Source organism: Cnephaeus nilssonii (genome assembly GCF_951640355.1).
Source record: "Cnephaeus nilssonii genome assembly, chromosome: 15".
NCBI lineage: Eukaryota > Metazoa > Chordata > Mammalia > Chiroptera > Vespertilionidae > Cnephaeus > Cnephaeus nilssonii.
Genome location: NC_137086.1, coordinates 14697133 through 14724728, shown reverse-complemented (window position 1 = coordinate 14724728; position 27596 = coordinate 14697133). Strand labels below are relative to the sequence as shown.

General features: G+C 47.1%; 1 protein-coding gene across 1 annotated transcript; it reads left to right on the top strand.

Annotated features, from left to right (window-relative positions):
* Window positions 1-793: 793 nt before the first annotated feature.
* Window positions 794-26375, top strand: CAPN14 (calpain 14; the record flags this gene model as incomplete). The annotated part of the gene is made up of 20 exons (XM_079791599.1): window positions 794-1015; window positions 2396-2465; window positions 3597-3715; window positions 3850-3986; window positions 4516-4690; window positions 5258-5320; window positions 7253-7338; window positions 9767-9841; window positions 10906-11069; window positions 12053-12222; window positions 14619-14824; window positions 15783-15819; window positions 16296-16352; window positions 17926-17983; window positions 20840-20904; window positions 22022-22090; window positions 22734-22812; window positions 23412-23528; window positions 23877-23932; window positions 26255-26375. 20 exons carry the CDS (start codon window positions 794-796, stop codon window positions 26279-26281), a joined length of 2052 nt encoding a protein of 683 aa, XP_079647725.1. The 3' UTR covers window positions 26282-26375.
* Window positions 26376-27596: the final 1221 nt, after the last annotated feature.

Below are 27596 nucleotides of genomic sequence, written 5' to 3'. Positions count from 1 at the left end.
GGTCCTTTGCAGAGAGCTGTGGCAATCTGGGAGTGAGCCAATTTCACCCCCAGCTTGTAACATACAGAAGACTTGTAAGAACTGTCCACTGTCCACATCTGGGTCTAGACCCTCCTTAAGGTGACTTAGGAATACTTATAAAAGGAAGATATTTGTGTATGTGGCCTCATTCTGAAATTTGGTCCTGTGATGAGCCCCACAAGGCACCACGGCTTGTCATGAGATGCAGTAAGTTTACTTCTGTTGAATCTGATTTTTTAAAAATAAGGAGGGCTTGTATTTTGTATACCTTTTATAAATTTCATTTTTCTATTAATTCATTTTGTGACAAATTGGAAATAAAAGAATACAGGCCCTTCACTAGTGATAATTTGAGAAGCACCTTAGAGGGCAGTATTCTATGCGGTAAATGGTGAGTCCATAGACAGTCAGGATAAGGGGGAATCATTGAAGGCCAGGCACCCAAGGAAGGTTGTCCTGTAGGAGGGGCTCAAGGTGGGTTTTGGAGGATAAGCAGAATCTTGACAAATGGAGAGGACCCTGGGTCACCCCTACAATATATAGGAGTATGTCTTGGTACAGACATGTTTCCAGGCTGCTTCTAGTGCATCTACATTTTGTTCCTTTCTCACAGGCTAATTTCTCTTTCTCTCGTTCTCTCCATCTTCCTCCTCCTCTCTGTGGGGATGACGAAGCATTAACAGGAAGTAAGTAAATGGAACATCTGCTTTCTGTTTCAGGAGCAACAGAGACCATCCAGGAAGATCCTTTAGGTTCCTATCCACACCTGGCTATGCCTCTGTGGTCATCTTCCCAACGGAGCTGGAAGCTAGGGCAGGACACGGTGGGGGCCTCTTCCCAGCTCCCCAGACAGGACTATGAGGCGCTGCAGGAAAGGTGCCTGAGGGACGGCTGCCTCTTTGAAGATGACACCTTCCCAGCCACCCTGAGCTCCATCGGCAGCGGGCACCTGCTGCAGAAGCTGCCAGGGCACCTGCAGTGGAGGAGGCCAACGGTAAGGGGTGGGGAGGGGACTGCCAAACAAACACACAACATGTGTCAACCCAGACCTTCCTTCTGAGGGCTCAGGGCTTCCGGATACCCAGTCTTACTGCCATTGACCCCCATGAGATGGGAACTGGGTAAGTCCCCACACACCCATTTTCCAGGAAAAAAACAGGGGTGATCTTGGGAGGGGTCTAAGATGTAGCTCCCCCTCAGGCCAGAAATAGGAAGAGCAACTGCAGCCAAATACAGTAAGGTGGCACTGGTTAGCTTCCTCTGAGATGGCCAGGCATCCTGAGTCACAGCCAGTGCCATCTGTCAGAGGGACACATTTTAACATTTCATACGCCACTCCCCCCAAATCAGCCTCATGAGACATCTAAATTAAAACCATGGACACGGACAATAGTGGGGTGAAGGCCTGGGGAGGCAATGAGAGTGGTGGTCAATGGAAAAAAAGGGCAACATCTGTAATACTTTAAACAATAAAGATAAAATTAGAAAAGAAGAAAGAAGCTATTAATCACTACAAAAGTATTCTTCAGTTTATAAATGCATCAACAATTTCTTTAAAAGGCAACTTTTCAATGTGTTCAAAAGCAATTAATCTCCCCCAGACTTGATTTACATGTAAGTCCTAGAGCACATTTAGTGAAATCAACCTGTACTACAAACTCTCCTCTTTTCTCTTCCCTAATCAGCCATCGCCATCAAAGCCAGACTTATTAAGTCCCTACTATGTGTAAGATTCCCAGTGCACCTCCTAGAGGGCAGTCATGATTCTACTTCTCCAAGAAAATCTTGGGAACTGCTGATACAGAGTTTGTCATGCAACTGACCTTGAGTGGGCTGTGTCCACAAAGACTGAGGGATTGAGTGCAGGTCCTGGAGCACTAAATCCCTCACCCCATCCCAGGCCACATCTCAGTACAGAAAGCCCAAGAGGCAATTATTTGTGGGATGAGGGGCAGGAAGAAGTAGCAGAAAAAGAATGAGAAGATCTCTAGGAAAACAGAATACCCCCTCTAAGAGGTACTCCCATTTTTAATAGAAACTCCAAGAAAAGGCATTTTTGGTACAAGTGCTATTTCTCAATATCCACACAGAGTTCTCCAGGACCTGACTTACATGAGCTTTAAGAAGGAATGAGAGGTACAATGGACAGAATCTGTATGCCAGATTTTCTGAGACAGCCATGACTTATATATTTATATATATGTGTGTGTGTGTGTGTGTGTGTGTGTGTGTGTGTGTGTGTGTATGTATATATGTATATATATATTCCATATTGATGTCCCCATATGTCCAGTTTGGGCATAGGGGACCCAATGGTCACTGTGGCTCCAGGAGCTTCTTATGGTCAGAAGGACAATTCCATCTGTCTCTGCAGGAACTGCACGTCAACCCCCACTTCTATTCTGCAGCGGCCAAAAGGCTGGATCTGTGCCAGGGGTTGTTAGGTAAGTCTGCACAGCCCCTGATTCACACACTTAGCAGCTGGGAGCCTGGCCTGGCTAAGGGGAAGAGGAGAATCAAGAGATTCTAATGGGGGAAATGGCCACTTGAACTCTACCTCGACATGCTGTGTCCTTTGCTGGGAAAATGGTAACAACTGGTTCTACCAGGATGCGTGAGAATGTCAAAACCTGCCTAATCATAGCCCTAGCTGGTTTGGCTCAGTGGATAGAGTGTTGGCCTGCAGACTGAAAGGCCCAGGATTCAATTCCCATCAAGGGCAAGTACCTTGGTTGCAGGCTTGATCCCTGGCCCTGGTAGGGGCATGTGTGGGAGGCAGACAGTTGGTGTGTCTCTCTTACATCAACATTTCTCTCTCTGTCTCTCCCCTCCCTTCCACTCTCTAAAAATCAATGGAAAAATATCCTCGAGTGAGGATTAAAAACAACAACAACAACGAAAACCCTGCCAGATGATAATCTTCATTACGAGTTTACTGGTCTAAAGTCTTGTCTTGGGAAGATGTGCTCACTCTACTTTAGTCCCTGTAATGATTCCTTCTTGGCACACCTGTCACTAGATGCCCCAGAATAGGGTCCAGGAAGGCCTGCTCTCAAGCCAAGCTTCTTTTTAGAGTAATAGAAACAACCCTTGGCCATGAGAGAAGGCACATGTGTAGTGATACCCATGTTACAGACAGGGAAATTGAGTCCAGAGGGTTGAGGCTTTCCCAGAAGAATATAAATCAGTTACAGAGACAGAAAGTTTGGTTGTTTTGGGGTCCATGTTCCTGAGGATGGAACATTTGAGAGGCTAAAAGCTCATCCAGGAATATGGCTCAATTCTTGTTGTCAAGTCTGGGTTCCAGACAATGCCCCCCCCTGCCCCCCTGCTGCACCACACTTTCTCAATCACCCTCTTCCTCCCCAGTACATAATTCCCTTCTAAATTAGGCTACAAGTCCAGAAAGGATAGCAATTTGGACCAGGCATTTCTTGCATGTAACAAATCCTCAGTAGATTCATGCAGACACCTGTAGCGTATACATGCATGTGCAGTACATCCCTGCAGACACCTGGAGAGTGGGCATGCCTGTGCAGTGCATCTATGCAGATACCGTGTGCTGTCTGGCTCAGGTGACTGCTGGTTCTTGGCTGCTTTGCAAGCTCTGACTTTGCACCAGGACATCCTGAGCCAGGTCGTCCCCCTGAATCAGAGTTTCACCGAGAACTATGCTGGCATCTTCCAGTTCCGGGTGAGTGTCCTCCTGGTGCCCCAGTCGGGTGGGACATAGGAAAGAAGGTTCTTGGAAAAGGCGTGTCCTTGTCTCCTGGGCTTACCATGTTCCACCATAATCTTCACTCACCAGTGGGCACTCTCTCCTTCCAGTTCTGGCACTTTGGGAGGTGGGTTCCTGTGGTGATAGATGACCGACTGCCCGTGAATGAAGCTGGCCAGCTGGTCTTCGTCTCTTCCATCTTCAAGAACTTGTTCTGGGGAGCTCTTCTGGAAAAGGCCTATGCTAAGTAAGACAACCATGGGAAGTCTTTTCCCTTCCCTTCCCTTCCCCTTCCCTTCCCTTCCCTTCCCTTCCCTTCCCTTCCCTTCCCTTCCCTTCCCTTCCCTTCCCTTCCCTTCCCCTTCCCTTCCCTTCCCTCCCCTTCCCTTCCCTTCCCTTCCCTTCCCTTCCCTTCCCTTCCCTTCCCCTCTCCCTCTCTCTGTCTCTCTCATCAATGTTGAGGGAAGGCAAGACGAGGCAGGTAACATTTATGAAGTGAGATACTTGACTCAGTGAATATATGTGACATATCCAGAGCCTTTTATGTAGGGGTCACTCCATCTGAACAAATGTTCAGGAATTTGCCTTCACTAATGGGTAGAGTTGCTCACAGGATAAGAATTCTGAGCATATATTTCCTCCTTTGCCCTGGGGTTGGGGGAAGGGTTAGCAGATGCATGCTCAGGGAATAACCAAGCAAGGCTCCTTTGGACCATCCCAAGCTGCAGCATAAATGCCCCTTCCCTTCTCTGCCTATGTTTTCTCCTCCCGGACAGGCTCTGTGGCTCCTATGAGGACTTGCAGCGTGGACAGGTGTCTGATGCCCTTTTGGACTTCACCGGTGGGGTGACAGTGACCATCAAACTGGCAGAAGCCCCTGGAAACCTCTGGGACATCCTAACCCGAGCCACCTATGGCAGAACCCTCATCGGCTGCCAGACCCACTCAGGGGTGAGACTCGGCTGTGAGCCAGCAGGGTGTTCTCCTTCTCTGCTGCCACCCTCTTCAGCCACCAGTTGCTGTTCTCACCTCGGTGGGAGCCCCAAGACTTTTGCCAACCCCTGCACCTACCATCCTGATGTCCACCTTGAGCATCTCAGGACAGGCAAGGCCACCATAGAGCACAGGCAGTGTGCAGAAAAGGGAGTTGACCACATGTGAGGTATTCTATTAGCATAGCTGGTTCTTACTGTCTAATTTAATAACAACCAAGAACGTGGAGGTGAGGCAGGGATCCCTGGGTTCAGCTGTGCCTCCACCAGCGACCGTGTGTCACTTTACGCACTAAGTTAGTGGCTTTGAATCTGAGCTCATCCTCTGTAAAGTGGTTACAATCCCTGCAGAGTGGTACCCTGACTTACAGGCTTGAACAAGACTGGGGGTGCTGAAGAGCTATGAAAACTGTAAGGTAACACAGGGCAGCGTGGGTCTCTCCCACCCCCTCCTCCTAACGCTTGCTCCAGCCAAACAGGTCCCCGGGTAAGCAGGACTGACAGTGCTCTCTTGTTTCTACAGAACGAGAGGGTGCTGGAGAACGGGCTGGTGGACGGGCATGCCTACACTCTCATAGGAATCAGGAAGGTGGGTAGAACCACGCCCCTGCCCCTGTTTCCCTTCAGTACCCCTTTCTCTCCTAGGGCTTCTTTCCAAAACCTGGGGTCATCTTATTATCTGTGTTTAATCTGGGGTGAATTCTCTGGTGGGTCCTCCAGTGCCTGCCAAAGCCAGTGGGATTCCCTGTACCTCTGTACCTATTTTCTGGGGTCAAGTGGCAGGTCTAGGCTTTGCCATCATCACTGCACCATCCCAACGTCCCATTCCATGGGGAAGCCCCAGTCAATTGGCCATCCATCCCTGCTGTGCCTCACAACCCTCCTTGAACTTCACTTCACTCCAGATTCCTGCTTTTTTCTTACTTGCTCCTTTACAGCAGTCTCCCAGTTTCTTCCCATGGCTATCTACCTTTTGAGTTCTACTAAGCATTGAAGGAGGAATCAGACAGGTACCCCGCCTACAGAGAACTTACAGTCAAGTATGGAGACAAACCATATCTGAAAATGATAAGGAAGAACATGGAAACTAAGAGCAGAAAGCATAGGTGAAAGGTTTTAGAGGTGCAGAAGCTAGGAGAGAAGACATTCAAAGGGTTTCCAGAGGAGGTGACACTGAAATAGTCCCTGAAAGATGGTAGATTTATATGAGCAAAGGGCATTCCTGGCTGAGGGAACAGCATGTGCAAAGTGTGGAGATAAGCAATCAGTGGGTTCAATCTTAAAGAACCTCTGATATTCCCTACAAAGGCTCACTTACTAAAAGTCCCCCAATTTCCTTTAATTCTGTTTCAAATTTCTCAAACCCAACTCATGCCTGAATTCTCCTTCCTTCTAGATATCCACCAATCATTTGTGTGTGTGTGTACCAAGAACTTGACATTATTTTCATATTTATTTAGCAAAATTTATTTTTCATTAACATTTGTATGTTTATTTTAATATTTTGTTTTAGATTTATTTAACAATACTTGACAAAACTTAGCACATACTATGTGCTAAATACTGTCCTAACTGCTTCACAAATGTTAATTCACTGTCTTCACAACATCCCTGAGAGTAGGTATTAGTGTCCCAGGGTTGCCATACTAATCACACGTGGGAGCTTAAAACAACAGCAATGTATTCTTTCACAGCTCTAAGGGCCAGAGTCTGAAATCAAGGCATCACTAGGGCCACACTCCCCCCAAAGACTCTAGGGGAGAAGTCTTCCTGCCTCTCAGAGTGAGGGGTGGCTCTCAGCCTTCCTTCGCTTGGGAAGCATAGCTCCAAGCTCTGCTTCCATCTTTGTGTGGCCTTCCATGTCCTTCTCCTCTGTGTCTTCTCCCTCCAGCCCCCCTTTTTTATTTTGTCATTGGCTTTAGGACCCACCTGGATCCACGGTGATTTATTTATTTATTTTTATTGATTTCAGAGAGGAAGGAAGAGGGAGAAAGAGATAGAAACATCAATGATGAGAGAGAATCATTGACCGACTGTCTCCTGCAAGCACCCCACTGGGTATTGAGCCCACAACCTGAGCATGTGCCCTTGATCAGAATCGAACCTGGGACCTTTCAGTTCACAGGCCAATGCTCTATACACTGAGCCAAACTGGCTAAGGCAATGATTTCATATCAAGAATCTTAACTTAATTGCACTTGCAAAGGCCCTTTTTTCATATAGGTCACATTGGTAGGTTCTGGGTAGACACTTCTTTTGGGGGCCACCATTCAATCTTTTATAACAGATGTGACTCTTAGCTTCATTTTACAGATCAGGAAACAGTCATGGAGAGGTTAAGTAACTTGCCCTACGTCTCATAGCCAATACGTAGCACAGCAATTTTCGCCTCTGCCAACTCTCAGGGGACTCTGATCTTCCATTTCAGTCTCATTTGCAGGTGTGACTCTCACCCAGATATCTGTAGCACTTGCCTTTGGCACTCAGACCAGCCCCCTAAACCACTTCTCATTTTGTGCAGGTGACCTGCCACCACAAGCCTGAATATCTAGTCAAGCTGAGGAACCCCTGGGGGATGGTGGAATGGAAAGGAGACTGGAGTGACAGGTGAACTTCTGAGATGGGCTGGGAGGGTGAGGAAGGGGTAGGTGAAGCCTACAAAGGAGGTTGCCATCTGCACACAAATTCCAAGGTGTTCTTCCCTTGGATCAGGAAAGTTTTCAGATTGTGAAGGTCAATCTCTCACATTTATAAAAGGTTTAATGATATCTAGATTGCTTTCTCATTCTTATAATAATTAAGGTTAAATGTTTATTAAGAACTGGCCAGCGCTGAGCTAAGTCCTTTGAATTTTTATCTCATTTAATCCTCCAAATAATGCTATTATAAGGTAGGTGTTTTTAGCTGCATTTTATGGATGAAGGAACTGATGCTTAGACTAAGTGGATTATTTAAGGTCTCAGAGCATGACTCAATCAAGGTCTTTGCTGTCTAGTCCAGTGTTCTTCCCCTGGCATGGTTCAATGCACTACTGGGCTTGTTGAGTCAGAGGTGGACAGATCCGAATTGAGCTCTACGTTCTGGTCCTATTTAGTGACCTTAGGTTGTTTCTGCCCAAAGACAACTCTACAGGGATGGGGGATTTACAGACTACAGGCTGGCTATAGGGCACAGGCAGAAAGGAGACCAGTGATAAAGTCCTTCCCCCTCTTGCTATGAAGATTTATAATACCTGACCCTGTATAACACTTTAAAGGACAGAAACATGCCCACATAACCATTGTCACTTAATCATTTTTATAGATGAAGAAATGAAGGTTCAGAAAAATAAGTTGAATTCCACTCCTCATAGAATGAGCTGCACTTGATTCCTTATGCACAAGTAAAGAGAATTGTCAGAGGAGCTGGTCTATGTGGAAAATGGTACCCAAAGATATATAAATTTTAAAGTGTTACCAAAATATAGCATCATGACATTGGTTTTAGTCTGTCTCACAGAAGAACAAGTACATACATTAGAGATGGGTGATGAATTAATTTACTTTTGTTAGTTGTGTGATCTTGGACAAGCTTTTCATTTCTCTGAGCCAGAGGTATGGTGAGGATTAAATAAAATGATGGGATTTTATTTCATAGAGTTCAATCTGCTGTTAATCCCATCCAGTGTATATTTTCATTTGAGATATTGCATTTTCTAATTCTAGAGATTCCATTTGAGAATATCTCCCACTTCTCTCATCATTATGTCCATAGTTCCCATTACAACCTGGAGAATATGGAATGGGTTTTAATGTCTTTATTTGCTAATTCCATTATCTCTCTCATTTCTAGGTCTGTTTGTCCTGTTTTATTCCTGGTCATGGATCACATTTTCTGCTTTTTTTATATGCCTAGTAATTTTTTACTGGATGCTGGACATTGTAAATTTAAGTTTCTGAGTGCTGAATTTTGTTGCATTCCTTTAAAGGATGTTAGTTTTTTTTCTGGCAGGTACTTAAAATTGCTTAGGGATAATTTGAAGTTTTATTTTAAAGCACTTTTAAGGCAGAGCTAGAGAAATCTTTATTTCAGGGATAATCTGACCCCACTATTAAGGTGTTAACCCTCTGGGATCTCTACTAAAGACCCCATATAGTCAACAAGGTCTTTCAACTCTGGCTGGTGGGACTTTAAATGATTCCTAGCCTTGTGTCAGCTCTGGAAATTCTTCTGTGTATAGTCCAGTCTCATGGAGGATTTCTTTATGAATGCACAAATTTGATTTCAGCCAAAGACTCAAGGGAGCCCCTATGAAGTTCTCTGGAGCTACTTCTTTACGTAGTCCCCTTCTCTCAGGCACTTTGCCCAGCAAAATATAGCTGTCTTGGCCTCTCTGAACACTGGACTCTGTCTCCTACACTCAGCAACACTGCTGTGTTCCTTTTGGGGTCCACTTTTCTGCATCACTGTCCAGGGAAGTCTAGGCAATGTTAGGACTCACCTCCTTTGTTCCCTTCCTCTTGGGGTCCCGATCCTGTGCTGCCTGCCATCTAATGTTTGGAAACAGCTGTTCCTTATATTTTGTTTTAGTTGTTTATGGTATGAAAGTGATACAGGAGAGCCTTATCCTTCATGGCCAGAAATAGAACTCCAAAATGATGGGCTTTGAAAAGAAATAATTCCAATATAGGTTCAAATAGCTTTGTGACATGTAATAGCCTTGTGGCTTCAAGCAAGTGATTTAATCTCTTAACCTCAGTATCCTGATCTCTAAACTGGCAATAAGAACATCTACCTTGTATGGTTGTTAGCCTTGACTGAAATAAAGCACGTCAAGAGCCTAGCCCAGAAATTGGCTCATAGTGAATAATCCATTCCATGAATGTTACACATTGCTTTTATAATGTAGGATGTGAGACTTAGTTGTCTGCAAAGGCAGCATGAAGATGAGAATAAATGACAACCCTTCAGCAAATAGAACATTTACTGAAGAATTTCTCGCATGTCCTCCACAATCCTTTCATTCCCCATGAAAACATTTCTTTTCTGTTTTCAGCTCAAGTACATGGGAACTACTGAGCCCCAAGGAGAAGATGGTGCTGCTGAGAAAAAAAGATGATGGAGAATTTTGGTATTTGACTCAAGGACCAAGGACAAATGCCCTGGCTGATATTTGGTCACCCATCCAGCAAATATTTGTGGGGTACCCCACGTATGCCAGGCATCTCCTATACAGAGACTAAAAAGATCATTGTGGGGCTCACAGTCTAGCAGGGCAAACAGCCCCTGCAAACACACAGTCACAATCTCTGTGACAAGAGCAGTGACCACTGGCCCGGAGCTCAGCGGGTGCTCTGCTCTTGTGTCACTCAGTACACTCCATCTCAAGGTTATGCCTTTCCTGGCCTAGAAAGGAAATGAGAAAAGAAGGGACTGCAAAGTCTTGCCAAACTATAAGCCACCTCATCTGTGCCCTCCAGAGCCAAATTGCACTACTCCCACTGACTCCAAGGCCACTCACCTCTTATTATGAAGGGTCACCCAAACGCCCTGAGCTGATGCTGCTTCTGGCTGTCTGACATGAGACCCTTCTGTTCCCCTTTGCCTTTGCTTTTCACCCTTCCTATTAACATCCGCTCTGTTCCCAGGAGTCCTCTTCTCCATTGCCCGTCCTTTCCAGCTGGCTGCCACCCTCTCTCTCTTTTGAAGTAGTCACTGAACTCAAGGTCCCTGCAAATACTTTTACTTCCAACTCCAGATAAGTGAACTGAGCATCAGACAGCTCAATTAGCATGCCTTGATTGCAAAGCCAGTGAGTAGGAGCAAAGACTTTTATCCATTAATGATTGAGAACAGGTTGCTGAACATCTATAAGTCAATTGACTGGTTATAAATGCCTCAATTCAGCTTTATCAGGGCAACCAGCAAAACAGCAACATTCTGTTCCGGGAGCCGTCGTATGAGGCTGTTTCCTGCCACAGGAAGGGGTTTCTCGGTAGCTCCAGCAACATGTGATGGACCCTCACACTGGTCTAGCCAGCCCCACTCCCCTGTCCAAGGCCTGCTGGGCTCTGCACAGGGGCATGGAGGATGGGAGAGGCCTGGGATGCCGCTGCTTTGTTCCAGCGTCCCCGTTGGTCCTGATAACTAGACATCATCTCATGTGTCTCTGTGCGGTTCCCTCTTCCTCTCCAGGATGACACTTCAGGACTTTAAAGTACATTTCAAGCTTCTGGTCATCTGTAAACTGACCCCAGGCCTGCTGAGTCACGAGGTGGGCCAGAAGTGGTCGTACACCGCTCAGGAGGGGAGATGGGAGAAGGGGACCACAGCTGGGGGCCCCATGAAGTTGCACCACGGTGAGTGTGTGCTCAGGAGCTGGCCAGGGTTCTTGGGTCTAAAGTGGTAGCTTTCCCAGGCAATGGGGAGGGGGGGGGGGCAGAGCCACTGTGGACGGCTGTGCAGCTTGTGCCCTGCAGAGGGCATCTGGCTAAGGGGCGAGGGGGTCTGCTGGCCAAGCTGACTGCTCTGGCCCTGGGCTGTGTCCCTGGGAAGATGGGGCACCTTTGGTCCTAATTTGCATGAAGGCTTGGAAATCTCAGCCAAGCTGCCAGCCCATTGGAGCTGCGTTTCCAGAGGGGCCTTTTCCTAATTAGCGCCAGGAGGTCACAGGCACTCACACATGGTAAAAGGGTGGGCTGCATCTTGTTTTGGTTTTAGGACAAGGTGATTGATAGGTTGAAGTACCCACCCCTTAACAGGAAGGGTGGGACTAGTAATTATGTCATCTGCATCCGGCCCACCTGACCTAGAATTTGGTAGGGATCAAGATTTCTAGGTCCTCAATGACAGGAGACAAGCACATCTAAATTCTCAGAGGTGGTGAGTGATCCCTTTGGAAGGAAGGACCTGTAGAGTGTGACCTCAGCGGGCCGTGGAGGCCTGAACTCTGGTGTCCCCCTCCCACCAGAGTGGTCCCCCACAGCTGAAGCTGCCCTCAAGCTAAGGCCTGGTTCCTTTAGAATGCAGATGCCCTGGGGGCCATGGCACGCTCTCCCCAGTTAGTTGAAGAGTCACTTACTCAGGCTGCAGCTGCTTATGGGACAGGAAGCCTGTGCCTGGCACCGTGAGAATAACTCTCAGCCCGTGTGTCTGTAGAAGAACTGGGTGGTAGCAGTGAGATGGGAGGGTGGATAGAGCTGAGGCTGAGGAGACCCCGACTCTATCCAGATGAACCTCCGGGTGGGAATCCTGGGGCAGGTGCCTGGATCTATGCACCTCTCAGTGTTGGGGGAGCCACATGCTGACGGAGCTGAGGACTTGTCTCACTTGCTGTTTTCAGCCCGAGACACATTTTGGAGGAACCCGCAGTTCCTGCTGTCCGTCTGGAGGCCCCAGGAGAGCAGGATGTTCCTGATGCCCTGCAGCGTGCTGGTGTCCCTGCTCCAGAAGCCCAGGCACAGGCACCGCAACCGGAAGCCTCACCTCGCCATCGGCTTCTACCTCTTCAGGGTAGGTGGGATGCTGGGGCACGCGGCCTCGCATGGGGTCTCCGGCTGTCGTCCTTTCTTCCTGCTTCCCGTCCTCTTCACCATCCGTGTCTGTCTACCCACAGACCTGGGCACACATCCTGGCTCTGTCCCTCGGCCATGACTATGTGATCCAGGACAAGTCATGTTCTTGCACTGAGCATCAATTTCTTCATCTGTAAAATGGGGACAATGATATTTCTGCAAAGGGCAGGATAAAAGACCACGTGGCAGTCCTTCTCCTTGTGTCCGGCACATAGTTTACAATCGATACTGGTTTCCTTTTTGTCTCTGAAAAAGCCAGGGTTGCCTTCCCTCAGCCTTTTCCAGAATTCCGATGGTGGGCTAAAATGTCATTGGAACAGAAGGTCTCGTGGGAGGGAAGGGTAGAGTCTTCTTATATATCAGCTTCCATTCGAGTCTGTGCTGGCGAAGAGCTGGATTCACTGACAAACGAGGTCTCCTTTGTTTGTTTTTCAGATGAGCAGGGTGAGTTCCACACTTGACCAGCTGGCCCTGGTTTGGAGTGATGCCACCTGTGGCCCAGCCACTGTGAGGTTTGGTTTGACCGGAGCAGCCTTTTCCAAGGAGCTCTGAGAACGTCTGACAAGGATGGCAACTGCCTCTGAGTTGGGGTCGGGGATGGGGGCGGTGATGAGCTTCTGCTGTTCTTTCCTATCCAAGGGCCCCAAGAACTCCTTATGCCCCTACAGGGAGGTCTCTGAGCCTGGTGCAGAACCCATCAATCTTAGAATTTATTAAATCCCTACATAAATACCTAGGGCCAATATCAAAGGCTGTCATAGCACAGGAAAGCTGATAAATCACAGCCTTGCCTGAGTTATGAAACCCAAAGTAAAATAGATCTATAACATATGAGACATGAGGAGGCCATGCGGCCCACCTCCTTGGGGACAAGGGACAAAGGATTGGAAAATGGGACAGAAATGTGAGCAGAGGACAACAACTCTGCATTTCAGGTGCAGTGACAGCCTGGAGGGCTCCGTGAAGGAGGCATGGGCCATCCCACCCAGCCTCTGCAGGGTGGCAGCGATTGTTTTGGTTCCCAAAGAACACAGGAGTGAAAACCGCAATTTTCTCAGACTGGACTAAACAATGTAAAAGGATTTTTATAAAGAAACCATTTTGCACTGGGTGTCTTGGGTCAGTTTTGTGTGTGTGTGTGTGTTTTTCCTCCTGTGGGAACACTGAGTGATCCCTAAGTTGCCTATTCATCTAAAAAGAAAAAAAATGTTTCTATCAGGACTATTTCTAAACAGAATTTGGGTCAACTACAATAAAACTGTAAATAGAACAAAACTGTGAGCCACTTAAGAACTTAAAAGGCAAGAAAAAAGTAATAAATAAATGAAGGATAAGTAAGCAGTTGATTCTATCAGGAAAATGAAACTTAGGACAGCTAGTATGGCTAATTATAAAATTTAGTTCTGTGATTCCTAGTAGCCAAGGCCAAGATGGCAACAGGATGATTCTGTAGTTCTCATTGTCTGATAAAAGAAAGCGTATGTCATCAGGAGAGACATTTGTGTCCCCAGCCCTGAGTGCAATCTGTGAAATATGTCTTGGCTTGGATGGATAGTGTCTTTGTTAACAGCTGTAAAGGATGCCCCATATGGACCTCCTCTTCCTCCACAGCCCTGAGTGGGAGCAAGAGAGGAAAAATAGAGAAAAAGGGAGAAATAAAAGAGGGAGGGTGGAGGGGTGTGTGTGTGTGTGTGGGAGAGAGAGAGAGAGAGAGAGAGAGAGAGAGAGAGAGAGAGAATATGAATATAAGATAAAAACAAAACACACATCCAGGCAATGTCAGAACCAGAGCCCTGATTCAGATCTTGTGAGCTCCTGTCCAGTCCTCCTTCCCCTCGAGGCAATTTTCACTGAGATGATGTGAAAGTCCAGTTTATTTGTATGTAGCTGTTATGATGGTGGGAAGATGATAGGTGATGCATCTGCATCTGTGACCATAAACAACCTTGAACTTGCATCACATGCATGAATGCAATCTCAGGAAGTGTACAGAACATGGGTGTTGGGACTCTTACCAACTGGGTGGCTTTGGCCAGATGACTGAACTTGGAAAGTGCAGGCACAGTGACATTGCTCACTTTATTTTGTGTAGGATGTTGTTTTCACTGTTATAGAAAATCAATTGGTAGGTGTTCATTCCGCCGCACAGAGGGTTCCAGCAAAGGTGCCCACTCCCGATATGTTCTGTCTTCATCTCCAAGCTCCTCACTCTTTCATCCCATCCTCCCCTGGGGCAGGTGGGATTTGGCAGATAAGAGGCCACCTTACTCCTGGCTCCTGGCCACAAGCCTGGGGTAATCTCTTCAACTGGTGCCCTCTGTCTTCCATCTACAGTTCTATGATGACCAGAAGAAACTGCCCCCTGAGTTCTTCTTGCAAAATAACCCCCTGAGTTTTCCTGAGGCATTTCTCCCAGAGAAAGAAGTGAGTCAGGAGCTGTGGCTGGAGCCGGGGACGTACCTCATCGTGCCCTGCACATCGGAGGCCTGGCAGGAGTCGGAGTTCGTCCTCAGAGTCTTCTCCAGGAAGCACATCTTCTAGTAAGGGCACAGGCCTCTCCCGGAGGTCGGGCCCATTCGGGCCGGGGACGATCAGGAGCGTGAGGTGGGGAGGCAGCAGATGGGGTCTCTGTGGCCAATACAGAAGAGAGATCGGGAGATCAGGAGAGCAGGGCAGCTCTCTACATGGAGGGCATCCTTCCCTTCTTCCTCCCACTCTCTTCCTACTAACACATGAACACTGCTAGACATTACAGAGAAAAAGACAGAACAGGCACACGCATGGCCCTTGTCCTCCAGAAGCTCAAGGTCTGGAAAGGACACAGTCACAAGAACAATTATTTTTGTTATACTGTGTCCAGTGGAAGCATTTATCTGCACAGGTGTTAGAAGAGCATGAAGAAGGAGCATCAGCTAACCTTCCATGACCCTGGGGAAAGCAGGGGTGGCTTTCAGGAGGTGGTAATTCCTAAAGGATGACAGGGATGGTTGAGATGAGGGGAGGCTGTCATCATCCAGCAGGCCCAGACACCGCGGGTGTGTGCAGGTAAACCAATATGTACACATCCCAGCCAAACTTAGTATTTGGCCTATGATTGTTTTGACGTGACAACACTTCGATGGCTTAGAATCCAGTTTTTTCCTTCATGTTTTGACCACTGATAGTTTGACTTGATCTCAAGCATCTAAAAATATGAGTAGGAATCATTATATGAGGGTAGGGGGAAGTAAAGGATGTGCCGGGCAGAAGGCTTGGCGTGAGCAAAGGCATGAGATGAGAAACAGCACCAGGCACGTGGGGAGATGCAAGCAGTGTGCGTGCCGTGTGTCTGGACCTACACTTCATGGAGAAGTGGGAGGTAAGGTGTGAGAGCTGGACAGGCCCACATGATGCATCAGCTAAAGATCTGGGAAGAGTTCCCCGGGGGAGGGAGAAGATTGGCCAAAAGGTTCCCAAGATGATCCTCAAGAAGGAATTCTTTCTTTTGTTTTCCCTCAGTGAAATTGGCAGCAATACTGGAGTTGTCTTCTCTAAGGTAAGTAGTCGGTGGAGTTCCGCATGGCTGGGACTGTTTACCAAGTCAGGGTGCTGGGTTTCTCCCCTCATGTTCAGATCTTGCAGACCCTACTCTGTGGCACGTATGAATCATTATCTATTGTGCCCTAAGAGTACCCAGATTCTGCTGGTTTTGCACCAAGAGAACTGCCCTTCTGGTCAGGTCCTGTCTTCAAGGGCCCAGAGCCCCAGGGGCATGAGTTACACCTTTACCTTCTTCTGCTTCTCTCTACCTGGTGTTTCTTTGGCCCATTTCACTGTTTGCTACTTCCCCAAAGGCAGCAAGAATTGGAGAAATGAGGGCTGTGTGAATGCTGTGGTAGAAAATTTAAGACAGTGCTCAAGGTCAAACTTCTGGATCTCAGAAGCCTGGGAGCTGTGAGACATGAGTTATGTGTATGAGAGCGCATGTATCCGGGTGAATAATTACATCTTTCTATGTGTCTGTTCCTGTAGGAAATAGTAGACCAAACTGAAGGGTATGATGAAGTCTTCACCAAACTCTTTGAAAAGGCAAGTTGAAGAGGTGTGGTAGCCAGAAGTGGGCAGAGCAGGGGCAAAGAGGAGCAGATAACTGCATGGATATGTGTTTGCATCTGCCTGACCTTGTGTATGAACTGTGATTTAAGGTGACCTGTTCTCCAAGCTGCCACTTTCTATTCAAGTCCTCAGTCTTTAGACAAATGCATGGAGCTGCTGTCTCCAGAAGGCTCCTGTAGAATGTCTATCTGTTCTTGGAAGCTACACTAATTAGTTGTAGGGGAAAATGGAATATAGCAGAGTCAGAACTCAGTAGTGCGAGTGGGGAGGCATGGCAATGACAAGCCTTGGGGGCCTGGGGAGGGACATTAAGAGGAGCCCCGAGAGAAAGACCTCTTGGGTGTTTTTTTGTAGAGGGGGTGGGCCTGGTAAGAGGACCTTACGAAGGTGGAGGGCCCAGGGCTACACACCTGGTCTCCTTGAGTTTTTTTCCCTGGGCTGATCCAGATCCAGAGGAAGCGGGGAGTGTGGAGGGCTCTAGAGGCCTGTCTGTCCCTAACCTGCAGGACACTAAATCTATTTGGAAATGGGGCGAGAAATACATTGGAAATCTGGGGTCTGACATCTGCACGATTTCATTAAAAATGGAAGAGCATGTTAGTAACACTGTGGATTTAATTAATATCTTTCCTGCCCTCCCATCTTCTCTCACATTCACCCCTGGTGCTTTGCCTAATGTAGCCAGAGGCGGTATGTCAAAATTTAACGTGTGTTGTTTATAAAAGTTTTTCTCTATGCCAGGGGTTTCCAAATATTTTCTGCTGCCACCCTTTTATGTAATGAAATCTCATAGGGAATACCAATATATCTGAAATGGATTAAAGTTATATATTATTGCCTAGGACAGTGTGGCTCAGTTGTTTGAGCCTTGTCCCATACACCAAGAGGTTGCTGGTTCTGTTCCCCGGTTGTGAAACTTGATCCCCCGTGGGGGGCATGCAGAAGGCAGTCTATTGATGTTTCTCTCTCTCTCTCCCTCTTCCTTCCTCTTTCTCTAAAATCAATAAGAACATACTTTAAACATTTTTTTAAAATTGTATATTATAAATATGTATCCATTTGATAAGTTTAAATTTGTGATCTTTGTATTTTGTTAACATAAGTTCAAGTTAAATGTTAATGTAAAGAATTGCTTCTGACGAATCTAAAATTAAAATCTGGAATCTTGGCTGAAGATATTTCATTAGGAGTGAAATTTAAACCAAATTGTTTGCTCAGCTCATGAAGCATCTCTATAGAACCCAGATGGAAAGCCACTGCTCTCTTAGGCTATTTCTTAAGAGTCCTGCCCGGCTGGGGTGCTCTGGGCTTGGCACCCAGTTAAAAACTATTGTAAAAATTCTTACGAAATTCCAGATTCAATTCCATGACTAGTCACATTCCTTATGGGCAAAATCATGGTGTCACTTATTCTGCCCAGAAATGGCATCTGTGCCACGCTGAGCGGATGCTGGAGAGGACGCCCCAGCCCCTGTGAGCTGGGCCCCTCTGCACCTAGCGAGCCTCCCATAATGATTTTTCTCCCGTCCCTCCGCTTTCACTCCAGTGTCCAGAAATAAATGCAGCTCAACTGCAGAGGATCCTGAACCAGCTGACCTGGTCAGGTGAGTACTTTGGAGCCGTGCCTCCTGCAGGACTCAGGGACACCACCATTCTGAACTCTGGGTCTGTGTCCCTTTCCGCTGGTGGGATGTGGGAACTGCTGTGTGCGGGTCCCCTGAGCAGCTGTGTCTTACACCAGGAAGGGTCCTGTGGTCCGATAGAGCAGTAAGTGAATTTACGCAGCTTGGAAACTAGTTTTCTTTTTTGTTTGTTTGTTTTGCTGAGTATGAGTGAGGAGAGAAATGGTAGTGAAAATGAAGATTTCTGCTATGTTTCTAGTTTGAGAAGAATAGTTGAGTACTTCCTTCTTGGCATATAAATTCAATGTGGAAAAACTATGCCCACTTCCTCAACAGGGCAAATAAATATTAAATATTGACAAGTCCATTAGGGGGCGCTCTGATGAATTCATATTTAGTGGCTCAACCTGTAAAAATCTGGAAGGAGGAAGCACATCACCTAGGAGGGCTACAAACAGGTGGTAAGGAGGCCATTAGGTGAAGCCTGGGATACATCATTAGGAAAGCTTAAAGTTCATATAAAAGCAACTTATAAGTATATTTTGAGTGAGACTAACGTGATTTCTCCAGGGAGGAAAATAAACTTCAAAATGAAAAAACAGTAAGCCAAAAAATTAAAGGTTATTTTCTACCTCACATCTGTGATTGCTTCTTCTTTATATGAAAACAAGACTTCAAACCCAAACAAGTTACAGGCCAGGGTATTGTATAACCCAGGGCTTGAAATAACTTCCAGATGGTTTCTCAAAGTGTACTTAGGGTATAAGAGCCAGAAGAAGAGACTCTAGAAATGATAGGATACAAGACTTCTCCCTCTGTCCCACTTGGAAAAAAAATTCCAGGGAAATTACCTAGAAGAATGCACTTTAAAAATGTTTCAAATGCCGCCTTCGCCGGTTTGGCTCAGTGGATAGAGTGTTGGCCTGCGGATTGAAGGGTCCCAGGTTTAATTCTGGTCAAGGGCACATGCCTGGGTTGCGGGCTCGATCCCCAATAGGGAGTGTGCAGGAGGCAGCCGATCAATGATTCTCTTTCATCATTGATGTTTCTATCTTTCTCTCCCTCTCCCTTCCTCTCTGAAATAAATTTAAAAAAAAAAAAGGTTCAAATGCCTTGATCACAAGTATGCAAATTGATTTTCCAAGGAATATACAGACAGATTGCTTCCATTCATTCCTCTGAGAAGGTTCTGGTTTGATAGGTCAGGGAACTACTGTGAACTTTGGTGAAGTATTTGGTAATGTCTCCCACAATAAAGGATGACGTGTGGCTTCGAAAGTAGCAATATGAGATGTATTTCACAAGTTTTAGCACCCGTCCCCAAAGTTATATAAATATAAAACCAGAGGGATCATTCTCTGTTACAGCTGAGTATCTAGATGTTTAGAGGAAAATGTTTGGATTCTGCCCTTATCCTCCCCTTCAACCCCCTCGCCCCACCCCACCCCTGCTTTCACTTCCTCAACTTTTATTAGTGGTTGGGAAGCAGACGTGGAAGGCAGGTGGACCAGCTGTGCAGCTGGCACAGTGCTGGGAGGAATCGTTATCTTAGACAGCAGAATTGAAATTCAGAACATTCACTACAAGCTGTGCCCTAACCCAAAAGATGAAAGAAGTCAGGATGATCATTCAAAACTACCATTTTGTTACTTTAAAAAAATTATTTAAAAAAAATAAATTTGCACACGTTTCTCACAGAAGAGACCTCATTTTGTGGCAATTGATGGGAAAGATATCTGGTTAATTTAGGTGACCTCGAGCTTAACATGAGCTGATAGTTTTAAATTGTTGCTATTAAATGCACTAATTCAGATTTAGGCTGTAACTAATGGAAGCATTTAGATTTGTGTGTTTGAAATTGTGTTCCAAGAAACATTAGAAACCAAGAGGTTTTAGTAAGTGTTCCATGAAATAGAAGGGATTAGGTTCTGTGGTCAATTGCACTTGGGAAATTCTGTGTTAATCAAAATTTCATTGTTGGCCCCTCAGTATGTATCATGTACTAAGGTGTCCAGTGAATGGAGAAAAGCACCTATAGATACAAATTATTTCAAATTTGAACTCAAAGCTCTTTGTGTGCAAAAAATTTTCCTTGGAAACATAATTTGGAAAATGCAGACTGAAAAATTTGTAAGTGATCGACCCATTTTCATACATACTCAGCTTAGCCAAGTTGCACCTGAAGGGTGCGATCTAGGCTTGATACCATATTTTAGAGAGATGCTGGCCTTTTCTGAGGAAAGGCCTCCATTCACTAGGTCTAGAAGAAGGTGATGAGAGTTTAGAAACTATATGGTCCGGAGAACCATTGGAGAAATGTGGAGAGGAGACAAATACCCATTTATGCTTTTCTGGAGGCAGAATGAGGACTAGTGAGTGGAATGTGTAGGAGCTTCCTTTGGAATTAACTTAGGAAGTGTCTCCTGAACGGAACTAGCCATCCATGTGAGCACCCATAATTGACTGACCATCGTCAAGACCTCTGAGGAAAGCAGCCCTAATTTAGGTGGGAGCTTGAACAAGTTGATCTCTCAGATCTCTCTTCATAGCTCTCTGATCCTGGCCCTTGCTGGGTGCATGGGGTGAGTTCTTCTGCTGCACTGTGTAAGCAATGCCAGGCTACGATTAGTTCTCCACAGGGATTTACATGCAACTTGGGTGCAAGGATCACCACCAAGCGTCCCCTCTCTCCATGGCTCTTTGTCTCTTCCCTTCCCACATAAATGATGGTTACCGGAACCTGTGGCTGGCCTAGGCAGCACTGTCTGGTCCCATTAGAAAAGGGCCATGTCATGCCATCCTGGCCAGCCCCCATGTGCTCTGCCTGTTCCTCTCCAGGTCTGGGGAGCTCACAGCCCCTCTTCAGCCTCGATGCCTGCCAGGGCATCCTGGCCCTACTGGACGTATCCTTACTGGTCTGTGGGAGGATGCACGCTGCTGGTTGAGAGCTCCTCCCTGAGCCAGGCTGCCTGGGTGTGAATCCCAACCCCAGTGCGTACCAGCTGGGCCATCTTGGGCAAGTCACTCAGCCTCAGAGTGCCTGCAGGTCCACATCTACAGCGTGAGATGGATTCAAGCCTGGTCGGTAGGGGTCAGTGTGAGAATGCAAATGGGACAAGCTATGTAAAGTGCTTGGGGCAGGTCTGTCTTCAAAAAAGTGATCAACATAAACTATTGATAACAATAGTCTGATAGTGCCAATGAGGCAGCTGCAGGGTGGTGGTTAGTTTCCAGATTTATAGGATATTTAATAGGAGTTCAGGATCCTAAGTTTTCTGTTCGGTGACCAGGCAGTGACAGGTCAGAAGCCTAGAACTCAGAAACTTGAACAACTTGCTGGAACTCAGCTCTCCTGGTTCTCAGCCCTGCGGTTTTCCTAGCAAACCTTCTGCAAGGTCAGGTGTCCCCGCATTGGAGCAGATCCCAGCCTTGTCTCCAGCTGCAGGAACTTGGATGCAATCAGACGCTCTGATCGTCTGTCACAGGGGCCAGTGGACACCTGTCTCACCTGCCAGTTGAAAAAGGAGTCCCACCAACAAAGGAGCCTGTCTCCCTAATGCCAGGGTATCAGGACACCATGACAAGGCCAACCACTAAGCTGTTAACTTTTCATAAAATGACTGAATATAGGAAGCATCCTGAGCCACCTGATTCCTTCCATAACGTGGTTTTAGCAATAATGAAAAAATGTCACGATGTGCTTTTAAAATTTAAATCACCTCAAATTGGCCATGTAAAAAAATCTGGCTTCACTAAATACATGGTAGCTGTTGTCATTGCCACCGTTGCCACCACCATCAGCACTTCTCCCCTTGCTGCTGTGTTCCAGCTCCTTCTGTCCTTTCTATCAAGGGCCAGGAGCCCTAGGCTGGACTCTCTGGCAAGGGGAGGCCACTAGAGATAGCTGACCTTGAACAGGGCTGTCCATACCTTGCACACTGCTGTGCGGAGGGCCAATCCCTGCTTCCAGAGGCATAGGTGAAACTCCCCTCGCAGCTTTGACCTTAACCCTGCTGCCAGCTTAATGCATCAGGCACCGTGAGCATCCAGGAATTCAGGGACCTGTGGAAGCAGCTGATGCTCTATCAGGTAAGAACACGTCTTGACCATACCTCCTTGCAGGATGCTGCAGAAAAGGCAATTCTGCAAAGTCTGTAAGGTACTTACTTCTCTCCCTTTCAGCCCTTTACACCCAACTACTCACCCGATCCTCTCTATTCTGTCTCTAGTGAGCCCGCCTTCTCCCTGGCAACCGTGGAGAGCCTGTTGCACTAGTCCCCTGACTCTCTAAAGCCCACATGAGATCATATCACTTCCCATGGCCCTCAGAGGAAGTCCACACTCCTTAGCGTGGCATTGAAGTCCTTCATAAACTGGCTCCTTCCTACTTTTCCAATCATTGCTCACAACTCTCCCCCCTGTCTCCTGAGTCATAAAGTTGGAAGCCCTTCAAAGTTTGGATATTGGGCTGAGATTAAACACCTTTATGCATACCCAGACTGTCTATCCCCCGTGACCAAAAGACCGCTCCCTTTCTCAGAGGCTTAAGAAGAGATGGGAGAGGTGGTGGGATCCTGGATGGACCCTCCACCGTGTTCTTATCCTGGCAGCAGGCCCTGCCGATGGAGCCTACACTCCCAACTGTGTCTGCAGTGTAGACACTGTTGGCACAGAGGGGCTCTCGGGTGGTTCTTGGAAATGCCTGGCTCCCTTAACATTCGGTTCTTCGTAGGCGGTTTTCCACAAGCAAGACAGTAACCAGTCAGGATGCCTGAACTGTTCCCAGCTGCAGGCTGCCATGAAGGGTGCAGGTAGGCCTGAGGGCACCTGGTGCTGGAGGACATACACAGGAGGGGGGTGGGCAGAGTGCATGGCATTCTGGAGTAATTCTAATGCACAGTTACTCCCTGAGTCCAGAGATCCAAACACGTGGACCTACAAACAGCAGAAACATTTGTTACTATCACTATAATCACTGCTAACAATTATTGAGGGGTGGCCCATCCACACTCTCATTTAATCTTCAACAATGCCCTGTTCTCACCCCCACTTTACAAGAGGAAAAACAGTGAAGCTCAGGGAAGTTTAAATACAGGACCACCAGGCGCCAAAGCAGAGGGTCTTGGCCCTGACAGACTGACCCCCCACCCCGCCTTGAAGGCCAGTGACCCTCTGGATAAAAAGATCCTCATGCTGGTTGCCCAAGGGGAGCAGGAATGGGGAGTGGAGATAAAATGAATGGACTAAATAATTAAACAATTCACAGTGAAGCCCATAAAGGAAGATCCCCATGCTTTCAGGATTCAGGGCCCAGGAGAGAAGGGACAATTTAAATAAAGGGTCTCAAATGGGAGGGGAGCCTGGGTATAAGGTCCCCGGCACCGAGGGCAGGAGTCCGTGTTCACTGCAGGAATCGTGCTCAGCGATGACATCTGCCTGCTGATGCTTATCCGCTACGGTGGCCCCAAGCTCCAGATGGACTTTGTCAGCTTCGTCCTCTTGATGCTGCGAGCGGAGAAGACCGAGAGTGAGCTGCTGGGAAGCAGGGAGGGCGGGGCTTCCTCTGCACTGCTCCTGGATTGCCCCCCTGCCCCCAGTTCAGGCAGGAGGGAGGACAGCTGCCAGTGCAGAAACCACAGGCCAGGGAGCCGGGCGGGATGCTGGCTATGTGCCTGCCAGTCCCGGCTGCATCTACCCACACTCACTTGCACCCTGCCTTCTCCAGAGGCGGAGGTTTGAGGCAGCTCACTTATAATAAGTGTGGCCACATGTGGTTCCACAATTGGGTTCCCAGGTGAGGGGACCTATAGGGGTAACGAGTTCATAACATTTTCAAAACATATTAGCTGTGTTTCTTTCTTCTGCATTTTCACAGGTGTCTTCCAAAACTTAACCCAAGATGGCAAAGGGATATACCTCCAGAAGCCAGAGGTAAGACTTTCTCCATGGGGTTGAACCACATCATCTAAGGTAGAGAGGCCGCTGCAGGGCCAGGCTCCTGTGAAGGAAAAGGGGTTTTTTTGGGGGGGGAGGGAGGGGCCTTTATTCTACTGAGTTCAGGATGTGGCACTGAATTAATTAATTAATTAATTCATCAAATATGTACTGAGCACACACTCTGTGCTTCACACATATGAAGGGAACAAGAGACTGACTCAGTGTACCCAATGACTATGATCATGATCATGCCATGTGACAAAGCCACACAACTTCAGTGGTGACGACAGCACTTATTTAGCTCCCCAGTCCCATGCTGGGAGTCAGTGGGACTCAGCTATCTGGCTAGTGATTGTGGGTGAGCGGGGGCTTTTCTGGCACCTTCACTGAGGAAGGCTTGCCTTTCTCAGGACAATGACAGTATCAAAGGGGAGTGAGTTGAAATATGCAAGGTCTCCACACCCGGGGACAACGTGCCTTGCAGCTCATTCTGTTGTCTAACGCAAGTCACGTGGCCAAGCCCGCTCCCAAAAGATGGGGAACTGGCCTTCTCCTCTGTCATGGGAGGAACTTCAAAGTCACTTGCAGAGGGCATGGACCCAGAGGGTGAAGACCTGGACCAGCAATGAGCCTGGGCCAGCAATGAGCTTGAGTCACAGGAGAGCTGGTCTAGGTAGCATGTTCCACAAAGGCCTTTCAGGCAGAGGTGGCATTGAAGTTGAAACCTCAAAGATGAGAAAGAGCCAGGGCATCCAGAGTGGAGAGCAGGAAAGGCCCAGGCCAGAAGGAATGGCGAGTACAATCCTGGCTAGAGTGTAGAGCATATGAGGAATCTGTGAGTCTGAAACGATCAGGACATGCAAGCCAGAAATGAACCTCATTCCAGGAGTTGGTTTTGCCTTCCCCATATGGGAAGTGATTCTAACTTAGTTTCTGAGCCCTTATCTCGAATCTCATGCAGTGCTTTGCACATAGTAGGTACTTGACAAATGTTCGTTGAGCGAATGAAGTGATATGCTGAGGAGAAGACACATCTGTGCCTGACACCGATTGTCTTCCTTGACCATTCAAACTGCGTGGGTTTATTGAGCACCTGCTGCGTGCCAGATGTGGTGCTCGGTGGCGTTTGCTGCAAAGACATTGCAGTCTGGAGTCTGCTCTTCCTTTCGAAAACACATCCTCTGTTTGAGCTGCTTAGGAAGGGCCTACTAAAAGCTGGGGCTTCTTCTTTGACCTCACATGTCCATTTTGTGGAATATCTTTTCAGGATATAGGGACCCTCAGCATGTGTTTCCCCTCAATCACTCCCATATTCAAGTGTGAAGGTGGGATTCAGCTGAGGGGCAATGGTTAGACTCCTATGAGCCTGTCCCCACCTAAGATCCCAAGCAGTGCTTCCACAGTGCAGGCTCTGAGCTGGGAGAACGAGACAGCATGAGTGGGCCATTGAAACAGCCCACAGCCTGAGCAGGCTAGCAATGCAAGGTGCTACAATGGAAGGAAGACTGGGCTGAGACCTGGTTGAACTCACAGCACCCTAGTAACTAGCAAAGCTTGTTAAATCTCTGGGCCTCTGCTTCCCTGTGCGAGTAATGAGTGGGCTAGGCTAGGTGCTCCCTAAGAACCTCTCCGGCTCTGACCATTTCTGGTTTCATGAGGAGGAGATCCTCAGGGCCATCCAAGGAGTCCTCCAGGGAGTGGCAGCCAACTGGTTGGAATTTCACTCTGGGGTTTTCTTTGACACCATCGGTAACTTACTTCACCATCATCATCTTCATCATCACCAGCAGCAGCATTATCATCCGGATGTAATAGGCCCGTGGAGTGGTTTCTCCAGAAGTCCCCTCTATGTGAATTAGAGGCACCATTCATCACACCCACATAAAGCTGTCAGACAAATGGGCCTATAAATGTAAACATGTAGAATGTGCTCTAATGGATTTCTGCTACCCGGTCAGTCCACACACCTGCACACACAGCTGTCACGAGCATGCCAAATTGAGTTCATGGGGGTGGGGGAGGTGGGGGGGGGGCGGCATTGAGAACTGAATACAGAATCAGCCTGTATCTCGGCTATCATCATTCACAGGCACCATGAGAAGTCAAGGTTGATTATGTTTCAGGTTGATTTATACTTATTACCAGATGGTGTGGTCCCTCTGGCTAAGCCATTCATTAATGTCCTGTCTCCATGGCTTCTCATGAGTGAGGGGGAGGAAGCCCAAGTTCTGTGTCAGGCTGAGAAACGAAGCACCTTTAACGGAAGGTCAGAGGCCGGGCTGCACTGACGGTAATTTGCTTCCCCATCACGTCCAGTGGCAGATGATGACTCTGTACTGCTGAGAAGGCTGGAGCGTCACCTGCCCTCACTGAGGACTCTCCGTATGGCCCACGGGAGGCAACACCGATGCTCTACTCACTTTCTGTTCTTCCGGACCATGTCTCCACTGGGAAGACTTCTCTTCTGTAGATCTCCCCTTCGGATGGCCAGCGTACAGAAAGGGAAGGGAGGTAGCAAAGACTGCCTTGGACTTGTAAAGACCAGCTCTTGTTCCCTATGGCTACAACCTTGTCACACGCAGAGATGCTACCTGATGTGGCCTAAGCAATGTGATTCCAGAGTTGGTGTCTTAACCTCTATACAACACTGCCCCCGTGGCTGTCCAATTTAAATGACCTTAGAAGTGTCATTACATTTGGGGTAACAGTCTGCGTTTCAAGATCTGAAGAGGAAATGCTATGTCCTTAGACAAACTGTACCAGCATTTACAAACTGGTGGAGGCATGGGCTTACGTTTCAACTGTTTGGGTATGGGGTGGGGATATGTTGAGATTTCAAGAACACAGAAAATAACCAAATTGGCAGGGTCCAGGTGGAATGGGCTGGCTTTGGAATCTCAGGTCACTGGGTGGTCTTCTGATAATATCTCCAGATGACTGGATTTGGGAGGAGAGGGGAAAGACCAGGGATTTAAAACGCCTGAATTTTCAAAGGTCTTCCTGTATGTGACAGGTGTCAGTCTGTTTATTTGACTTCTGGACTATCAGATCCATTTCAAATCAGTCCAGAAATCCTTCATGTACCTACTTCAAAGAATACAAATCCATGCCGCATCATAGGGTTAATCAGTGGATGGCCGGTATATGTGATTTTTTAAACTACAGTGACACCTCACTTTCATAGCATCCCTACCCATCCAGATCAAAGGCCATTTCCCAAAGCCCATGCATTTTACTCATAGGTTAGCACCTTCCAGCCATTCATTAAATTTTCTTAATTTACCAACTATCCTAACAAACATGGCTATCTGGTTTCCAAGTCCTTAGCAGACTAAAGGAAAAGGCTGAAGAATGAGATAAAACGTGTCCATTGACAGAACTAAAGCAAATTTCACAGCCTGATAGATGGCCGCTGTAGGAGGAGGGAGCACTTTCCACACCTGGCTAAAGAGATAGAAAAGTATTTTATTTAGAGAAATCTTTATTTCTTCCAAATGATAAAATGCAAAATGGTTTGCCCTCAAGTGTTAGATACATGAGCTATTACTGATTTTATAAATGCTAATCATGTATTTATAGTCTTTAAAAGATTTTAAAGTCCATTTTTTTATTGGTATCTCTGTTTTTAGATTCTGCCATTGTAAATGGTTGTTTTCAT